The 19,252-nt window shown below is 40.2% G+C and overlaps 1 protein-coding gene across 2 annotated transcripts in view; it reads right to left on the bottom strand.

Moving 5' to 3' along the window:
* Positions 1 to 10,661, bottom strand: part of GLRB (glycine receptor beta) — a 51,555-nt gene extending 40,894 nt beyond the window's left edge. The window contains exons 1-2 of one of the 2 annotated variants that reach the window (XM_086746428.1): positions 10,522 to 10,661; positions 9,115 to 9,268 (exon numbers count right to left, since the gene is read on the bottom strand). In XM_086746428.1, the coding sequence (XP_086602554.1) occupies positions 9,115 to 9,236 (122 nt within the window). In that variant the 5' untranslated portion in view covers positions 9,237 to 9,268; positions 10,522 to 10,661. Of the gene's footprint in view, positions 1 to 9,114; positions 9,269 to 10,395; positions 10,459 to 10,521 lie in introns of those variants that run through there. The other variant, XM_086746429.1, reaches the window with a different exon arrangement.
* Between the last annotated feature and the right edge of the window lie 8,591 nt (positions 10,662 to 19,252).

The raw sequence follows: 19,252 nt of genomic DNA, 5'->3' as shown, positions 1-19,252 counted from the left end.
TTCAAGTAAGAGGAATAAGGTGGTAGTTTTGCGAGATCCGAGTTGCACTGCAGAAGTACATTGATACAAGTATCTGTTTAGGCTGTTTGTTCAAAGGTCAACCACAAATTAGGCAAAGGAGATCTACTGCACTGGGAAGACAGTGATGGGATGAAGAATGGGTGACAGCACTGCTTTCTGGTAAAGAACGGCACTATCACATCTTCCTTAAGTTGTTGGGTAGTGTTTTGAATTTATTTAAGTGTAATGTGCATGCATGTAGCCTCATTTATATAAGAACCAAGTGAAATACTACAACATTGGCTGGTTTGTTTTGGAAGAAGCATAGAGAGAAAGTAACTGCTATTTTTTAAAGCTGACTTTGGACGAAGCGGTTGGAATAGCTACTGGAAAAAAAAGCTCTGCTGAGTATCAGTTATATTTTCACTGTGGTCTTTTACAGCATGCTGTCATTGAACTATCGTCACCAAATAGCATTCATGCAACTAAACATTGTTACAAGGACTGGATTTCCTTCAGAGTGCCTTGCTGATCAAAATATCTAAATTTCACCCGCAAATCAATAAATTATATGCCTAGCTTTTGGTGAGTTAATAGGTTATGCCACTTTCACAGTGACAGACAAGCAGAATGACTTAACAAAACAATGAATGGGATAGGTCAGGCGCTTGCAGAAACAGGCTGGGACTATTCATGCCACTACCAGCCCTGCTTAATTGACCATTCTGGAATAAATTTATGATCGGCAAATGTGTAGACTACATAAGAGAAAAAAAATTTGAGCTGAGATCTCCCTTCCTAAAAGAAGCAGTATTTCAATCTGCTAAAGGCTGTCTGGTTCCCATAAACCAACACTCACCCCAGTTGAGAAGTTACTTACTACTTTTTCTTATTCAATCTACAATTTTCACATTTGCAAGAGCTGATAACTAGCCTAAGATTTTCCTTAGATTCCCACCAGTTGCAGTATGCATTGTAATTTTAATAAATTTATTTCAACTTACATTGAATGTATGTGGAGCTGCTAGAAAGCATTAGGAAATGGAAAACTAGCAGCGTTCTTCACAGTAATTGATGAGTTCTAATCAAGATATGGTGAATATCAAATACAGGGTAAGGCAATAAAGTCTCACAGTTGCTGTAAAGGGAATTTAAAAGCAAGTAATAGTAAAGCTAGAAATTGCCTTATGAAGAATTTTGCCTAAATAACACTTTCAAAAAAAAAACCCAAAAAACCCGCAAGAAACCCAAACCCAAAGTATGCTTTCTCTTTTTCTGCAAGAAAAAAAAGAGAAAACAAACAGTATTCTGAAAAGTTTTCTCACTTCTACAAATAGTGTCCTCAAAAGCCAGAAACAAAACAAGCACAGTTTGTCTTTTGGCATAACATCTGTGTGTGATATGACTGGCCTCTCTCCAGTCTTTGGGAGGCTACTTCTGGTACCTTTGATGAATAAAAGCACGATTTTAAACACTGTATTTCACAGGAGATGCAGTAAGGTGTCTATCTCCTCTTCCACTGCAGCTCTACACATTTTATCACTGCCTTTGAAGAACATGATTCACATTTTTCAATTGATGGCAACAGATAATTATTTCCATAATTCACTAATCAAAATCCAGAATTTTACAAAAGCAGATACGCATGGCAAAAGCAAGCATATACTACACTTGTCTTGAAAGGTATATAGCTTCCTTATGTTTGTGTTAAGCAAATGTGTCAGAAGACATTAGATTTCTATGGGTTATCATGACATTTAGTCTCTCAGAGCTCACTGAAGTTACAAGGAGTGCTTATCACACACAACACTACAGGAGGATGACTGGAGAAAATAATATAAGCAATACTCTACACAAGTGGTAAGGAGAACCCTTGCTATTGTGTTAATTAACCTACTGCCCTGATCTCTAGTCTTAAGATCCCATTATGATGAAGAATCTCTAATTTTAGAAGACAACATGAATATACTTTTTACTTACAGCACAACAATCAGTAAAAAAAAAAGACATATGTCACACGCCATCTTATAATACACTGCAGTCCAGACAGTCAGGTAGCATGCTTATTCTGTTGTTGACGTTTGCTTAGATCATTGTCCTGGTTCTGGCCAGGATAGAGTTAATATTTACCTGAGCTGGGTGGAGAACTGAAGCTGGTAGCCCCTATGGCTGGGATAGTTAACTAATTAGCTAACAGCTGGGGTTAATTTACCCAAATTAGCCAAAGGGCTGTTCCATCCCATCTGACATCATGCTCAGTATATAAGTGAGGAGGGTGCTGAAGGGAGGCCCCCTGCTACTTGGAAGAGACTGGATGTGGGGATCTGTTGTGAGCTATTGTACTGCATTTGTGTTCCATCACTCTCTTGTTTTCTTCTGTCATTACTGTTAAATTTACTTTTTGTTCAATCTCAACCTGCGTGTTTGGTTTTTTTTTTCCTGGTTTTCTTTTGTTTGTCAAATCTCCTCCTATTCTCTCGGAGAGTTGGGGGAGTGAGAGACTGTGTAGTCTGGTCCTCATTGGGGCTGAACTATGACAATCATCTAGATAATCTATTGTTTTGGGTAATCTAGCACTAAGTTTTGCCTTTGCATAGTTCTAGATTACTGTCTGACAGATAAAAACATATAGTCTAACTCACGCTGTTCAGTTATCTCCAGCAACATTTCCTATATAACGCTGAAACAAAAGATTTTAGTACAGTTCATCTAATCTATGTGATGGAAACTGACATTTTAGTCATATAACATGGCAGTGTATCTCTGAGAAGGATAAAAATAAGTTTTGGGAAACATAGTATCTGTCATTTCACCATATATTGTAACCATTATTTCCCTGATATAAACTATCAGTGTTCTGATTTGCAGGTGTTTGATTTTCTGAGTGCAGTTACTCAAAAACAAGTTAATGCAAATCAACAAGATACTATGTAATTCTTCTGAGTGATCTCTATGATCTCTAGTATGCTTAGTAGCTACATTTTCGGGCTGTATCCAGTGACACCTCTATTACCAGGAAGAATAATTAAGATGCCTCCAATGCAAAGTGATATCACTCAAACCACATTAAAACTATGGCAGTCTGAATAACTGTTTAGGTGTCCTCACAAAATGGAGTTGACAGCTAAACATCTAGAATTAGATATGTAACCTCACTACCTAAATTTGGAGGTAATGCAGTGTGGTGAACAAAGATAAAAGTTCCTTCACAGTGGAATTTGAAACAGAAACCCAGATTGGGCACCTCAGATTGTGTGGGTGAAATAACTCATCCTTCATCTCCTACTGCAGATAGAGCAAAGAGCATAGTCTCCTAATGTGGGCACACAAGCAACCTTCCTGAGGCTGGGTGGGGTGAATGGCTCCATTAGTGTTCCTACTTCAGTCCTCATCTGTCAGAAACTGCCAAGCCTGGCTTTGGTTTCACATTCAACATTGCTAGGGTTGGACACCTTAAGGAGTGTTTATATGGTAATCTGAAGTGCCTTCTTATTATTCCCCAAGCTTGACAAAAGCAAGCTGATTCATCTGCTCGCCACAGAGACGACAGACCCCAAACCAGTAGAACCAGGTTAGTATGGTACTTCATCCAGCCTGACTAGTACTGCTCAAAGCAAGTTAACCATGCTTCAATTTCCTAAAATTAGCTTGTTTGCCCCTAGGTTAGCCATCTCTGCATCCCACTGAAATCATCATCTAAGCGACCCTTGTGCATAACGGGTGTCCTGTTGTGTCCTGACAGTGCACGCAGACAAGAAACATGATCAGCATCCAAATGTTTAAAGAGAACTGCAGATATTTTCAAAATAATTTATCCAGATCAGTTCTTTGTCCCAGTCTTTTTTTTTCCAAATGTGCTAAGTACTGAGACAATACATGGATCTTGGTAAACTCTAACCACCTTGTATTGTAGTATAAGTGGAGATACATTCTATATAATTTGGCTTTCAAAGATCTACTTGATGGACCTGAGGAAAGAATTTAGTCCTATGGTTTTTCTTGCGCTTAGGTTTAGGGGGTGTAATTTAACCTGCAGATCCAAGTTTTTCCTCAGTCTGGAGGCTGTATATGAAATACAAAGTCTGTATCTTTACAGCGTGATTGTAGTGTCTCATCACTACAGTTTTCAGAATGAATGCTGCTTACTGAGAGGGAGAATGACTCAAAGAGAACCAGCCTACCATGCTTAATTACTGTTTTACAAGAGAACTTAGGTTTTGCTTACATAGCTTTATCTTTTCCTCCCCAGCATGTTTATCCACTCTGAAAACAAATGCCCAAATCTCCTGGAATGTGGCCCTATCTGTCTGGGATCACAGCTTTCCATGAAAGTTACATGCTACAGAATAATTAAACCGTTGACCAACTGCTGTTACTATGGGGCAGAAGAATTTTTATAGAAACCAGACCTGGGCACTGCAATGTGCTTATCTTCAGAATGACTGTGAGATGTGACTGCCTCCACAACCAAATTCAGGCTTTTCTTTCAACTTCATTCCACCTTCTCCCACAAACTATATCAACCCTCCCATCATACTTACAAATGAAAAAGTTCACAAACTATCAACAGTGCCTTCTACAAGATGGGAATGAAAACAGAGATGATTCCACTCTCCCACCACTGACATTTTGGGGATGATCACATACTACAGATACAGAGGGCATGTATACCCAAACACTTGAGATAATTAAAGCACGTCCTTGTCCACGAGAAGGTGGAGACAATCCAAGATATCAGATACACTTTGGACTCCTACTTTAGTCTTTAAGAGAAGAGCATGTCAGAAGCTGACAGTTAACCAAGAGAAATTTTAGGACAGGCTTTCATACAACTCTCTGTTTTAAACACATCAAAGGCTTTTTTTTCCCTAGTTCCACTGTCTTTTGTTGTTATTTTTTAAAAGAAGCTGCTTAGTGAACCTTGGCATCTGTGACCTTTCTAAGCTTCTGCCCTGGCAGATGGCACAAGCCATGTTTTCTGGAGGGCTTAGAGGGCCATTTCACAGTTTCTGAAGTAGCCGATATGCTTTATTGAACACAAGCCAAAATATGATTTGTACTCCTGCTTTATGGGTAAAAAAGTCTCTATAGATATCATACAGTATTTAGTTAATCATCTACATGGATATAAACCTCCATACGGAAAAATGCATAAAGGTGAGGAGGGGCACTATTTTAAAAGCACAGGTGAAAGAACGAGATTTAGTGATTGAGGTTATACTCTTAGCACTGCCGTGGCATTAAAGACACTGTCGGATCTTCAGAAATGAACACTGTGCAAGCGAACAGCTGAGTCATAATAAATTATAATTAACAAGGATAGCTGTGATTAAGAGCACAGTCGTAACTGATTTTGTTCACACTTACATCTCCATGCTTTCTAGAACACTGTCATAACCAAACTTCCCTTTCCTTATAATCTTGTTCATCCAGAGATCTTGCAAGTAGTTTTGAGCAGAGAACTTCTGGGCTACTAAGGACTGTGCGGATAACAGTAGCAGCTTACACACCATAAAATAACTGCAATATTTATTATGACATAACAGAAGGAAAAACATTTTTTAGCAGTGCTCTTAAAAAGTGTCCAACATGTTTACGAGAAACCGGTGTTATGAGGAATTATGAAGAAGTTAATAAGAAGTAAGTAAAGGCCGATGGGTAGTCTACAATCAAGAAGGAGATCAAGTGACTAAATCCACCTGTAGCTGTATCGAAATAATCTGTATTCAGCACAGTAAATTTCAAAATAAGCTTTGTAAACAGAAGACTGTAATCCACAACATTCTTAATTTTTTTTTCTTGAAGAGGTGGACCTGGTGGGTTTCTTTTCCTAATATTTTCCACGAAGACAAAAGGCAAGAGTTTTGTTACACTAAAGCTTTATATTTTATTGCACTATGCATCTCTGGAAGCCAGCTTCCCAGATTTATGCTGCAATGCTCCCTATTATAGGATTTTAAGCCTAATATATAAATTTCTTTGTTAAACAACAAACATTCAGGTATCAGACACAAGTATAATTACTCTGTGTTTCATTTGGAAAGCCTAAGGTAAGAAGGAAAATTATCTAAATGTAAGATGTGAAATCTTACATGTGTTCTGAGGAAGCATTAAATCAAAATAAGAACCAAGTGATTAAGCATCAGCTTCATGAAACCCCTCGATAAAAAAGCTGGGAAAAACAGCTTCAGAAATAGATGAAAATAAGATGGCCAATCAAGCCACCACCACATAATGCACTGAGAAGTACAGCGTTATGAATAATCACAAGTGAGAGGTTTTGCTCTAAGATACAAAATAGAATTTTCCTAATTGAAGGAAGTAAATGTCTGTTTATGAGAAAATAATGAACTTTTTATGGGGTTTCTAATCAGCTTGTTTTCAGCTGATTCTAATAGTAGCTAATTTCATGCCAGAGGGGCGCATTTGGCAAAAGGCTTGTATTCTGGAGAGCCATAAAAGGAAAAGTTCAACTATGCTCAGTTTTCATACAAGCAAATTCATGCTAAAGTCCCAAACCGGTCTTACAATCATCCATTTCTTAACATCAAACTAAGGAATTCAAGCAGTAATATCAGATTCAGCATAAATCTTTCCTGGAAAATTATCTGCATAATTTGAATTTCATTATAAAGTTTGTAAAGAGAAGACTGTTCCTTATATAATTACTAGTGTGATTTTTTTGTTCTCTTAAGGAGCAAAAAAATAGCTTTTCACATGTTGTAAGGAAACAAAAGGCAATAACTTGTTACAATGAAGTTTTGAATTTTATTGCACCAGTAAACAATGCAAACTAAAGGTAGATTAAGATTTTAACTTACAAATGTATGTTTTCATTAGGAATTTGTACCATTCAATTTTATAAATGATGCAAAATCCTATTTATATTCTTTTAAAAAGATACAATGCATTCTTCTAAAAGATCTATTTTGTGCTTTACTAGTAAATTTTTCATTCAGCCACTTCCTTTGAGACTACTTCTGGTCAGCCCTTACGGTGTCACTTAATTCCCTCTGCACTGCATTGTGTTTTGGTTTGTTTCAGAGGAAAGATTCCTCACTTTTTTTCCCACAGGAAAAAAACAAAGAATAGGCAGCCTTTTTTATAATGCAGCATTACCAAGTAAAGAAGTTTTGTGGAAGATTATAAAAAAATTGCTGATGATTGAAAGTTCACCATCAGTAGCCTGAGTTAAGAGAGCAGTAGATAATTTCTCTACAAGACAGAACTTTCTTTGCTTGTTCACATCAGAGGTCTTCTAGATGCCATCCACAAAACCAGCAGTCTGTCAACCCCCCTGCTACAAGTGGTTATCTCTCAAGCTGTGAACTTAGCTAAGTAAGATACAGGCAACTTGTTCATTATTCAGAAAATCCCATAGGGCTTATTGATATGGCAATTCTAGCTAGCAACACTGCACACGTGATACATCAGACAAATACTAAATTCCGCTAGTATTTTTTCAGAAAGCTTCAACTGGCTGGAATGTAAAAGTATTACTTAAAAAATTATAGCATTTATTCAATGTTTTTCAAGTATATTGGTGACAAATGGCATCATATTTAATGGCTGTTATGTCAACTGGTACCAAAAAGAACAGGGTATCAAGAAATACTGTGCTTAAGAGAGAAACAAACAAAAAAAATCCATCCACTTATCAAGATAAAATGACACCAATGTTCTGAATTCTAATAAGGACCAAGTCAGGAACAGGAGGGAAATGCTGGCTGCTTCAATGAGACCATAGAAGATCTGGATTCAGTTCCCAGCTGCATAACTCACTTTCTGAGGACTTCAGTGCTTACGCCTGACCTGGGAACTACGACATTTCTCTCCTTGCTACAAATCCTCACGGTAGCTCAGAGCAAAAGCTCCATACAGTGCTCAGCTTCACTATCCAAAGGGGATAGAACAGGTAGGGCTTATTTCAGATAAGTCATGATCACATTTGAGACTTGTGTCTTAATGTACCCAAATCCAAAGATACATCTCATTTTTCAGGTTTGATAAATAAAAAGAATGAAAACACTCAATATACGTAGAAAATTTCTAAAAATTTTGTGTTACAAATAAACATCACTGTCAATATTTAAAAAGAGTGGGAACTTTAAAAAGTATTATTCAAACATTGTGTCCATCTGGTTATTCTACTTATTTTTTTTTCTTTTATTTGAAAAAAGTCTATTAATGTTAAATAGCCAGTCCCATCTTCTAGTCTTCTTCTTTTATAATTAAAGAAGAAATTTGTTTTAAATTTGTCTAAACAATTTTATCATTTCAGGCACAGTGCTTTTCTATGCTTATTGGCAACTTATTATATTCCATTGATCTTTTCCTCAGATATTTACACCATAACACTAAAAAGACGAGCAAGGCCGGCCAAGAAAATGACAAAAGAGGACCTCACAAATAAAACTTTTGTATTGTCCTATGGATCACAACCTAAAACGTGGTAGGCATTAGAAAGATGGAGTATTTTTAACATCAAGTAATCACAGGTGGCCAGAATGCGTTCTCTATCCAGCTGGGTAATCACAGATTTTAATTTCTGTATTTTTACAGAGAGATTATTCCATAAGTGCATGCTTTACAGCAACAATCAATCCACCTCCATAAAAGTTATAGTACTGTAAATCATTGATGGAAGATGCTGAAGACCTTAATTCTATCCAACACGCCGTAAGAATATACACAGGACAAGCCTTCTTTTACAGAACCAAGCTAACCAGAACAGTATGACAGTTTTGCATCGTCTTTGCTTTTCTCAGTACACCTGCAACACAATGTTAGACAGGATAGCACTGTGGGACTACATTACTATGTCCCCGTAAATAGCAGGACACTGGGCTGGAATCCCCTACAAAGAAAGAAACAACTTACTATGGCTTAGATTTTTCCTTTCATTAAAAGAGAGGACCCACTGCAGAAGAAACACACTCATTGTCAGAGCTTAGCTACGATACTGGTCAAACCCTCTTCCTCCCATTCCTACCCCAAAGCCCATTCTTTCAGCAGAAAGCATCACTGTCTACTTCTATTGCCACGTAATTTCCACTGTTAAAAAAATAGCAGGATTGCCATCATACAAAAGCATAAAAGAAACAAGGAACATACGATGGACATAGATATTGCTTCTTTTTCCCCTTTCCTTTCTTTGAAGACTTCTCTTTGGAACAGACTTCTTCAACCCACAAGGAGAACAAGATGAAGAAGAAAACTGCTCGTAAGAACTTCATCTTGAAGATTAAGCTTCAAAGAAACCTTCAGTCTGTGGCAAAAGGAAAGAAAGAGGTTTATGTTAGTAGGGCTAGGTATGACAAATGGGAACACATACCAACAAAAAGTAAACAAATGTTTTTTATTTTGCTTTTGTTTCTTTTTTAAAGTTGGATCTTAGTTGCTTTGGGAGAGAGAGTCTGTTGAGGTGTACCTCTGATATGGAACCAAATTAGGCAGTCTTCTGACAGTCAAATAGCTTCCCAAAGAGAGTGACAGTGAGGAACAGATTTAAATGCAAGTTTGCTCCAGTGTCTTTAAGTAATAAACGTGATGCCCTTCAAAGGCTGCCTAACTCAAAATCCTGAGAAACTTGGAAACAGAATTCCTCACCAAACAAGCCATGTATCAACCGCATTAAATACGGTTAAACGTGACCAACTGGTCATCTAGCAAGGCAGAGAACCGCAAGCACTCTATGACCTTGCACAGATAAAATAGCAATCATCTCAAGGCTAGTTAAGAGAAAGGCTTGCAAATTTAATTTTATCTACAGAATTTAAACACAACTGACTATTTTGCAAAAGCCCGTGCCCGAAAGGCCGGGAGCTGAGCCCGTGCTCAGCCAGCGATGGCCCCACCGGCCCCTGGCCGCAGCCGCTCCACACCCCGGGCCTTTTCCTTCGGTTTCCCACCCCACAGACCCTTTCCAGGCGGCTTCCTGAGGAAACCTCGCTGCACCAGCTGCACTTCTCATGTTCATGTTATTTATTTACTTCCAATCCTTCTGAAGGAGCAGTGGCTACCTCTCTCTCCCTCCCTCTCACCTCTGGGAAGGCACCGGCACGCTTCAGCCCCCCCCCCGGTCCCCCCAACCCCCGTCCGGTAACGGCCGCGGAGCTGCCCCCGCCGCCCTCTACCCCTCGCCCGGCCGCTTGGCCTCCCCGGCCCGGCCCCAGGCCTCCCGCCGGCCACAGCAGCGGGGTGGGGAGGGGGGAGAGCGGGAGGCGGGAAGGAGCGGAGCTTCCCGCCGCCGCCGCTGGCCCCGGTGCTGACGGGGCCTCGGTAGCTGCCGCCCGGCGGGAACGGAGCTCTCGGGCCGGACCCTTGCCCCCCTTCCCCGCCCGCCCCACTGGGGGCACACGGCCCCCGCGCTCGCACGCCGCCACGGCCCCTCACCGCCGCCGCCCAGAGCTTCACCGCCAGACTCTCCGCTGCTTCCCACCCGCTCCACGACTTTTCCGCGATCAGGGGCACACCGCGGCCCGCTCGGAGCCAACCCCCCCCACCCCTCCCCTCCCCTACCTCCGACGCTGCCCTTCCGCGGCCACTGAGCATGTGCGGTAGCCGCGGAGCCCGCCCAGTGAGCATGTCCCGGCCGCACGCCCGCACATGGGCACTGGGCGAGCGGCGGCTCTGGCGGCGGGAGGGCCGGGGAGGGGGAGCTGAGGGGTGCCCCCCCCGGTCCCCCTCCCCCGGCCCTCCCGCCGCCGAGGGTAGCAGAGAGGCGAGGGACGAATCCTACGCGGGTTTCGCATGTTTCACGCGTATTTAGTCATTAGTTACCATCGCTCCCTGTGAAATGGCAGATTTTCCCCCGTGGGCAAAGGAAGGAGGTCGGCCTTGGGGACGGGTGCCCGTCCATGTCGGTTTTCCAGTTCCTTCGAGGAGGGCCAGGAAGGTGATCAGAGGGCTGGAGCACCTCTCCTATGAGGACAGGCTGAGAGAGTTGGGGCTGTTCAGCCTGGAGAAGAGGAGGCTCCGGGGAGACCTTATGGTGGCCTTCCAGTGCCTAAAGGGGGCCTACAGATGGGGACAAACTCTTCAGCAGGGCCTGTTGTGAGAGGACAAGGAGTAATGGTTTTAAACTAAAAGAGAGTAGATTCAGACTGGACATAAGGAAGACATTTTTTACAGTGAGGGTGGTGGAACACTGGAACAGGTTGCCCAGAGGCGTGGTGGATGCCCCATCCCTGGAAACATTCAAGGCCAGGTTGGATGAGGCTTTGAGCAACCTGACCTGATTGGAGATGTCCCTGCTTCTTGCAGGGGGATTGGACTGGATGACCTTTAAAGGTCCCTTCCAACCCAAACCATTCTATGATTCCATGATGAATGTCTTGCTTACATCAGCTCTTTGGCCTAAATATTGAAAATGGACAGACATTGTAATACAGCCAAGTAGTCTTAGGTTAGCAAATGCTCACCGTCCCATTATAGTTCAAAGTCTCACACTTCTCTCACATGCTTTTTCATGGCCAAGTCACTGAAAATTACGACTGTTCCCAAGTCTTATTTATCTTCCAGCTTTATTTCTTATAGCTCGTACTGTATGCTGCCAGAGCTTCAGTCTGCAGTATGATGAAAGAGCAGCATCACCTGAAGAATGCTTTTTATTCTTCACAGTGGATCCAGTGATTAAGTGTAATACATCCATGGACACTTTCTGGACTGCCCTGTAATCCTCAGTATGCATCTTTGTGAAGCTCTGTTAGGGTTAGGGCAGACAGATAAAAAGTGAAGAAAGTCACCTGCTTGGCAAACGAGAAGCAAGTGGGGACATGACCCAGGGAGCAGACAGCAAGCAGCGTGTAGATTCTGTAATACCCAAATGTCAGGTACCCTCAGCTCCACCTTCTGAGCAACATTCCCATCCTAACTGAGTTATAGACACACTCTGAAAATAATTCCATGCCCTTCAGAATTTGCTGCCATGTGGTATACATACACTGCTGTGTACATATATACAGACATATATGTGTACACATACATGCATGTGGATGCTAAACGCTACTGCCATGGGTCAGTTTAAGGCCACAGGTCTCTCAAGACACAGTTTTCCAGCTCAAATACAGGAACTTGCAAAATTCAACAAAGTAAAGTTGTTCCCTGAAACAGAGAGCAAAGCCCAGAGGCTCCCCGTAACACTGTCTACGTGCGGAAAACAAAGGTGAGCTTGTTTTTTTTAAACACTTCTGAATTTTATCTCAGGAATAGAAACCAAGATGCTGTAGTTGTTCTAGAAGGACTGGCATAAATGCGTTTGAGATTGCCATTTCCATTATTCTGCATTTTTGTCATATTACTGGGGATAGGAGATGTGAAAACTAAAACAGCGATATGCTGAAGACATGAGGACAGAGGCAGCAGAGGAAGAAATGGCTGTCAGCACCAGCAGCCTGAGCTGCTGCAGCCGCAGCAGGCTCCGCTTTCGGTATGCTGCTTCTTGCGGGCGCCAAGCCCGGCTTCTTCTTACCTCCTCCTGTATGCGAAGCACCTAATTTCCTCCTTTGGGCTGTCACCAAATCCAGTGGCATGTGCAAGTGCTTCCTGATGCAGCTATGGTTGTAAACACCCAAGGATGGATGAATATTTGTGATAACTCAACAGGACAGTGTATAAAAGAGAAATTAATACCATCCACCTCTCAGGTTCACATTAAATAAAAGCATACAGCTAATATCTTTCTATAGCTAATAAAAGTGATGTATATGTAGCAAAGACAAGAAAAGGGAGCTGCTTCAGTAAGATATCTATGTAGTACCTTTAGGTGTCCTACACCTCACAAATAATATAAAATGTTAAAAGAAATATTTCAATAACCCTTGATTTTTTTTTTAGTGCACTTAAATGGAATAAGTGTGAACTCTCAGGCCAGTGCTGGCAGTGAAGGGTCTGTGCAAAAAGGCATTTTTTCCCCCCTCTCACCATATAAAAGCTGGCCAAGGTCACAGCCAGCTGCCTTCTTACCTGGCAGCACCTTCTTGGCAGGCCAACAGAGACAGAATAGCCAGGTTGTCATGCCATCACCCTTGCTCAGTGCTTGCCAGAAGAAGCCAGAGCTGTCACGCGTGCAGGACCTTGAAGGTGGGCAGTATGCATCCAGATGTCCTGTTGCAGTGCTGGCCAACTTGGCCATGCCCAAATGGGAAGGACTGGGGAAAAAAAGCCACCTACAAAAGCCTTGTACCAGCAAGCTGGCTGGTCGTGAATAATGGACCAGGTTGTGCTGATTGGTTTTGGTGCTTTTATGTATTTTAGAGATCCTGTTACTACTAAATGCATGTATAAGGGCAGACCTACTCTGTCTCAGAATTCATTTTATTTCAGAGTGCAGGAGTCGACTTCGTCATTTTTCCACTGCTTGCAACTGCTGCTCTCTCCGCTGTTGGGAAAATCTAACCGTGTTCATTTCTCTGATTCATGAATCATTCCCAAGAATTCCTAATGTGAGACATTATCCTGATCACCAGAAAATAGTTGTGTAAACCATAGGCAAAATATAACAAGATCTTTCCTGATGATCAGTCCAGGGACATCAGTCCTTTCCTTAGTTTGCAGTAGTGGAACACGGAGATCTGAAGATCCAGCAGTCTAAGCTCTGCTGTTCAATCACACAAAAATTACTTCATAGCTGTATGAGACAGAATGTCTTTGGTTTTATTGCTCTTTTTAGTCTACTTAGTTACTTAAGGTAATGAGTTTTGTGTAATAACACTCTGTATGTGTGCATGTTTCAAATGGCTAGTTGCAAACTTTCGATTTTTTCAACTGATTGATACCATCTTTTTTTTTAAAAAAAAAAGCAGAGAGCTTAGAGATATTAAGTCCTGTGTGTTTTGTAAAGATCCGTCTGGGAAGACAGATTGAGCTAATGTTTCTGCAGAAGGGGAAAAAGTTAGAAAGAAAGCAGACTGGCATGAGTGATTACTATACATCAGAAAATCCACCTGGGAGAAAGATATTATAAATTCTTTAAACACAAACATGTTTAATTCATAAAGTATCTGCTTTGCTAGAGGAGGAATTATGACTGAAAACCAGAACTTCTAATGTCAAATAGCTGACAAAATTTTATTAAAGCCTTTACCAAGCTTTTGTTTCAGGAGAGTGAATATGTATTTAAAAATTTCTAATAAAAGAATAGCCCATGCTGTAGCTTTCGCATTAATTCAGTTAAAAAGCCAGGCAACCACAAGATCCACGTCAACTGGAAATCAGATTTCATTAGTTTCAATGCTCACCAAACTATTTTTTCTTATAAATTGACTTGAATTAATTCACACAATTGGAAAACATAATTTTAGAGAGGTTTTCATGATCTGCAACCTTTGTAATTACAGATGTTTCTGATTTCAATCACCTATCACGTCTTGATGGCTTTGGTGGTAGTCCAGAAGGGGTAGAGGTTTACAGGGCTCCTAAGGAAGACCAATTTCTAAAGGATGCTGAAAGCTTTTTATTCTTCTTCCCTTTTCTACAATTGTAAAGAGATATATATCCTTAGGTCATTGCATCAGGTAGGAAATAGGGACAAAATAGGTTTTTGGTATAAAAGGTTTCTCCCTTCTCGTACCAATGACCAGAACTGTGAACCGTACCTGGTTTCCTTCCTTCTGAAAAGACTCAGGATTTTCATTCCATTTTGAAATACAGAAACTTAAAGTAGCAAACCTAGCAGCAAACAAAATAACAAACAGATGAACCATCAGATGAAGAAAATTATAGTCTGTCCTCCTTAACGTTCCAGTTCCCTCATCTGTCTCTCTCCTTTACAGATACTGAGTGTGACAGACGATCCTTACAGGGTTGATCTGAATGCTGCCGAATTCAGACTGTTATGCTTTGATGGAGGCTCTAATGTGAAGACTTTTGAAAGAGCTGAATGCACAATGAAGTGTCTCATTTACTAAAATTAAATGAGAAAGCAATTAGAAATAAATGCACCTTTAAACATGGTATTGCTGGTAAGTATAATAAGCTTGGGCTATATTAGGCTTTACGTATTTGATTGATAAATAGCTTGTCAAAGCAACAATGGCATATATTGATCATAATAGACATAATCATATTAATAATGCCTGTACGTCACAGGAAGCAGCCACCTGTCTTATCGCTGTCATGGATTCACAGAAAATTGGAACTGTACAAGATCCTCAAAACCTATGTTTCTTGCAGGCTTATGCATTTTATTATCTGCGTTTCCTATGTAGCTATGCCTTTGCTGACAGAACTCCACATGCAAAGTGCTGTTGAGCTGTGTGTGTGACTTCAAGACTTTTTTCCCCTGCTCTCTTATTGCTAAAAGGAAAGAACTGGAGCAATGACCTCAAGGCTGAGAAAAAAAAACCCAAGAGGACAGAGTGCATGTCCTGTAATCCCTGCAAGGACTGATCAATACAGAAAGCAGAGGTATCCATATTAGAATACAGATATTTTCATACAACATATCCATATGGTGTATGGAAAGACCAAGGAAGGTGATGTATGTGAACAGTACTTCCTTCTGCTGTTCTCTAATGTCATTGCCAAAGAGATTAAAGTTTAATTCCAGGTCACTGAAGCCAATAAGATTTGCATTGCTAGTATCAGTGGGTGAAAAACTCTTATGGAGGTTTCAACCTAAAAAGCAGTCTCCAAAGGTATTAAATTCATAGTTCGTGTTGTTATGCAAATAAGCCTAGGACCTAGTATTAATAATATTGCTACGTGAAGTTCTGCGTGTTCCTACAAGACAGCTTAATGAGCCTGAGAAATGTATTAACTGTCAAAAAAAGTGTTCTCTCATCTGAAACACCTCTCCTTGTGTTGGACTATGTTACTAGTGACATTGAAGTGACTTTAAACTGTTGTTGCACCTTAGAACACTCACAGTCAGTGTAGTACCTTAAGAAAAAGTTTTGCACACAATCATATCTTCATAGTAGTGTTAAAAGACCAACTGAACTTTTCTTTGAAATTACTCAGACTTATTTTCTGATAAGATAAGATAAGATAATCTTTTGGAAAGTTCAGAAAGTTTGTCACACCAGTTTTGGGGGAGAAAAATTAAATAAAAAGATGCCTGTTTGTATGCATCCACATTTAACCCATATGCTCGCATTTAACCCCTATGTTTCAATAAAACTGTCTGACTGTGTAATTAATTGGCTGAACACATTTAGTGCCAATGTCATTTCTTTTGAGGATTATACTGTCATGTAAGAATTGAGATACAAGTCAGTGGTGAAAGGGATTAGCCTGTGAGCTGTGAAGTTCTTAGAGGCAGTATTTGTTCATGCATAAATAGTAGATGTAAATTACTTGTGAAGAGTTAATGCATGATCAGTAATTGTTATCAGCATGCTACAGGCATGAACTGCATGCCTCATGAATAACTAACTAACTGTACTGCAGCTATATCTGTACAAATCAATAAAGAATACAGGTCTACATTGAAAAGAATCAGGAGGACAGTTATTATTGAAATGTCATTCAACACCACATTTTATACTTTCTGCAACATAAACGCTTTCTAAAGGCACTTGGTGCATGCAAAGTGCTACACAGGATTGGGTACCTGTCTTTATTTCTTCTACTTACACAATAAAAAGAAGAGACAGATGCCTTGTTGTGCAAGTCAAGGCAATTTCAGCTAATAAAAGTTTTAAGTATGATTCAGAATTCCTCCTGGCTGACTACATTGGAAAGATACCTAGATGTTCCTGAGGACAGAAGTGAGAACAGCCTGCAAGGTCACATTCAAATTTCCTTTTTGCCCACCGTAGTGCGTGCATTCTGCCTGAATCACACTGCTGATGTGTTTTACTATAGTAGCTGCTCTTTACTTAAATTCTTCTTGATTTGCACTCAGTCTGAACAGCTGTCAGCTACCTGCCAGACATATGGTGACAAAGGCCTGCAGGGCAAATTTCTTACAACCAACAAGATGCTCAGTCTCAATCTCTGGAACACATCTAGGACATTGTCATGGTGTTGTAAGGGACTGTGCCTATAATGGGCTCCAACTCCAAACTGGACATGAGCCCCAAAATTCATCGTGTGCCTGCTACCTGAAGAAAACTGATCCCTTTTGCCTTTCAGACAGTTATTTCAGCAGAATCTCAGCATAAGGGCTTAGTTTGATCCTTAGTCTAAAAAATTTCTATTCTCTACGTTTGTGCTGAAATAAGTCATAACTTTATCATGTTTCCTCATCCAGATTTAGCAATTCAGAAAAGGTGCACAATGATAACAAATGCAGTTTCCAGGAGAACATCTAGGTTTTCACACCAGTGTGAAGGATCCATGCAGGTTAAAGGGCCTGCCTTTGGAGATCCTAAAAGGCATTATTACATTTACCCTGAAATTAAAGCTCTGATGCTTTTCTTTCAGAAAACCCAAAGAACTGTTTATGCCTGACTGCAGATTCTTTGGGTAGGGAGTGAAATGAAGACTGTAAAATGTAGAGGAACCATTTTCTATACAGCAGTGGAAGTCCTGGAGAATGAAAACACTCAGCAAGAAGAACAGGTTCCTGAGGCACAACCGCAGGTATGTGACATGCTATTTAGGAGATATTTTTCTAGAACAGGGAATGTTGGAGAAAATTAGAGGTTGGAGTAATGACTGTTGTATGAACCCTCTTGGCTGAACATACTTCTGAGAGATTTGAATACATGTAAAAGAAAGGCCATGTCCTCCTAGTTTAAAAAACACACTTCAGAGTAATCATAATTATATACTTGATGACTAGTTATTACACTACATGGTTTCTCAGAAATTATAACGGCAATTAATAATTTCCAAAATAGAAGCTCCCAAAAATATCTTACCCAGAAATCCCTGTAGAAATCCCACTCATCCTACAATGACAGCTTGTTATGGAAACAAGTATTTTACACATTATGCCTGAAACGTACAGTGTAAATTACATACCTTGCATCAACATTAAAAATAAATGTAGCACTAAAAGTTCATGAAGCTGTGTCAAAAGCTCTTGTGCTGCTAATTTTTTTTTTTTTTTTTTTTTTTTACATCTCATTGTAAACAGAGATGCCAGAGGTTTTAGCATTTGTGGTCATTTGGTGTTAAAGAATGTACTGACCTTTTACTGCATACTTTGCATAATTTTCTCTCCTTGAAGACATTACCCTTCCTGTCTTGAACTAGGAGAGGCTCATACGTGCTAATGGATGTGACATCAGTGCTGGTAGAGAGAACTATTTTTATACTGGAAACAACATGTTTGTTGAAAAAAAAACATTCTCCTTTTCAGATTATATCTAATTATTGTTATATTTTTGTCTTTTCACAAGTTAACAATGATTTCAGTGTAGGCCAGTTAGCAGAGCCATTTTCTTTAGTACAACTGTTCATATCCTTAAGTGTAATTTGAAATTCTTTGTTTGGTTAGGGATCTGTATTTTGTGTTAATTTTTATCTTGAACATAGTAGTTAAGATTCTGCAGTTGCTCTGAATGCAGAACTCAATGGAAATATTCCATTTTGAAAATCTGAAAGACTAGGGCTGGGGTATGTATGCCCAGGCAGATATATTGTGTCAAAGTACCATTCCATTATTCTGTATGCTATATAATTGCAGTACTCTTCATATGAAGACCATGCAGTCATTAAATATTTGATGAAGATTGTCAAATGACTGCATAAAATCAGCCATGTTACTTGGGACCGCTGGACCCTATAGCACAACATTCTGTCTGCAACAGTGGCCACAGGTAGATGCCTAGGGAAGAGCATGAACAGGACCAGCAGATGTTGTACTTTACCCAAAGACCTTTCCAAACTCCAACCATTTTCAACTCAGGGGATTTCTTAATACTGATGTGAAAGTACATAGACTTTAGTATATTAACACAAGGCACATATCAAGGGCATTGTTGCCCTTTCCTTAGAAAAAGGAGAATATGAGGCAACCTGGGTGCACAGGGGAACTGTCAGACTGCAGAGAAATAGTCTGAGACTAGCTGTCGCAGCTGTCAAGGCTAGCATGATGGCTCAGCTCCAAGGACCAGATTCCTGCTGCTGTAGGGCAGAAGAACTGGGTAAATTAGAGCCAGAAACTCCATGCTCTTTGTATCATTGTTTTCCTTTGGCTAGCACTATACATGCATAGGTATTTGCCCCAGTGTGCACAGGAACACAGTTTTTCCTTTTTATCCCCATTTTCTGTGTTTCGTAAAATCAAAAATCACTCAGACTCACAAGCAGAAGTGATTTTCCAGTCTTTATTCAATTCCTTCCCCACTTAACCCCT

This window comes from Chlamydotis macqueenii, chromosome 4 (genome assembly GCF_036417535.1).
Source record: "Chlamydotis macqueenii isolate bChlMac1 chromosome 4, bChlMac1.mat, whole genome shotgun sequence".
NCBI classification, from domain to species: Eukaryota; Metazoa; Chordata; class Aves; order Otidiformes; family Otididae; genus Chlamydotis; species Chlamydotis macqueenii.
The sequence above is the reverse complement of the archived record's forward strand: the minus strand, read 5'-3'. Positions and strand labels throughout refer to the sequence as shown.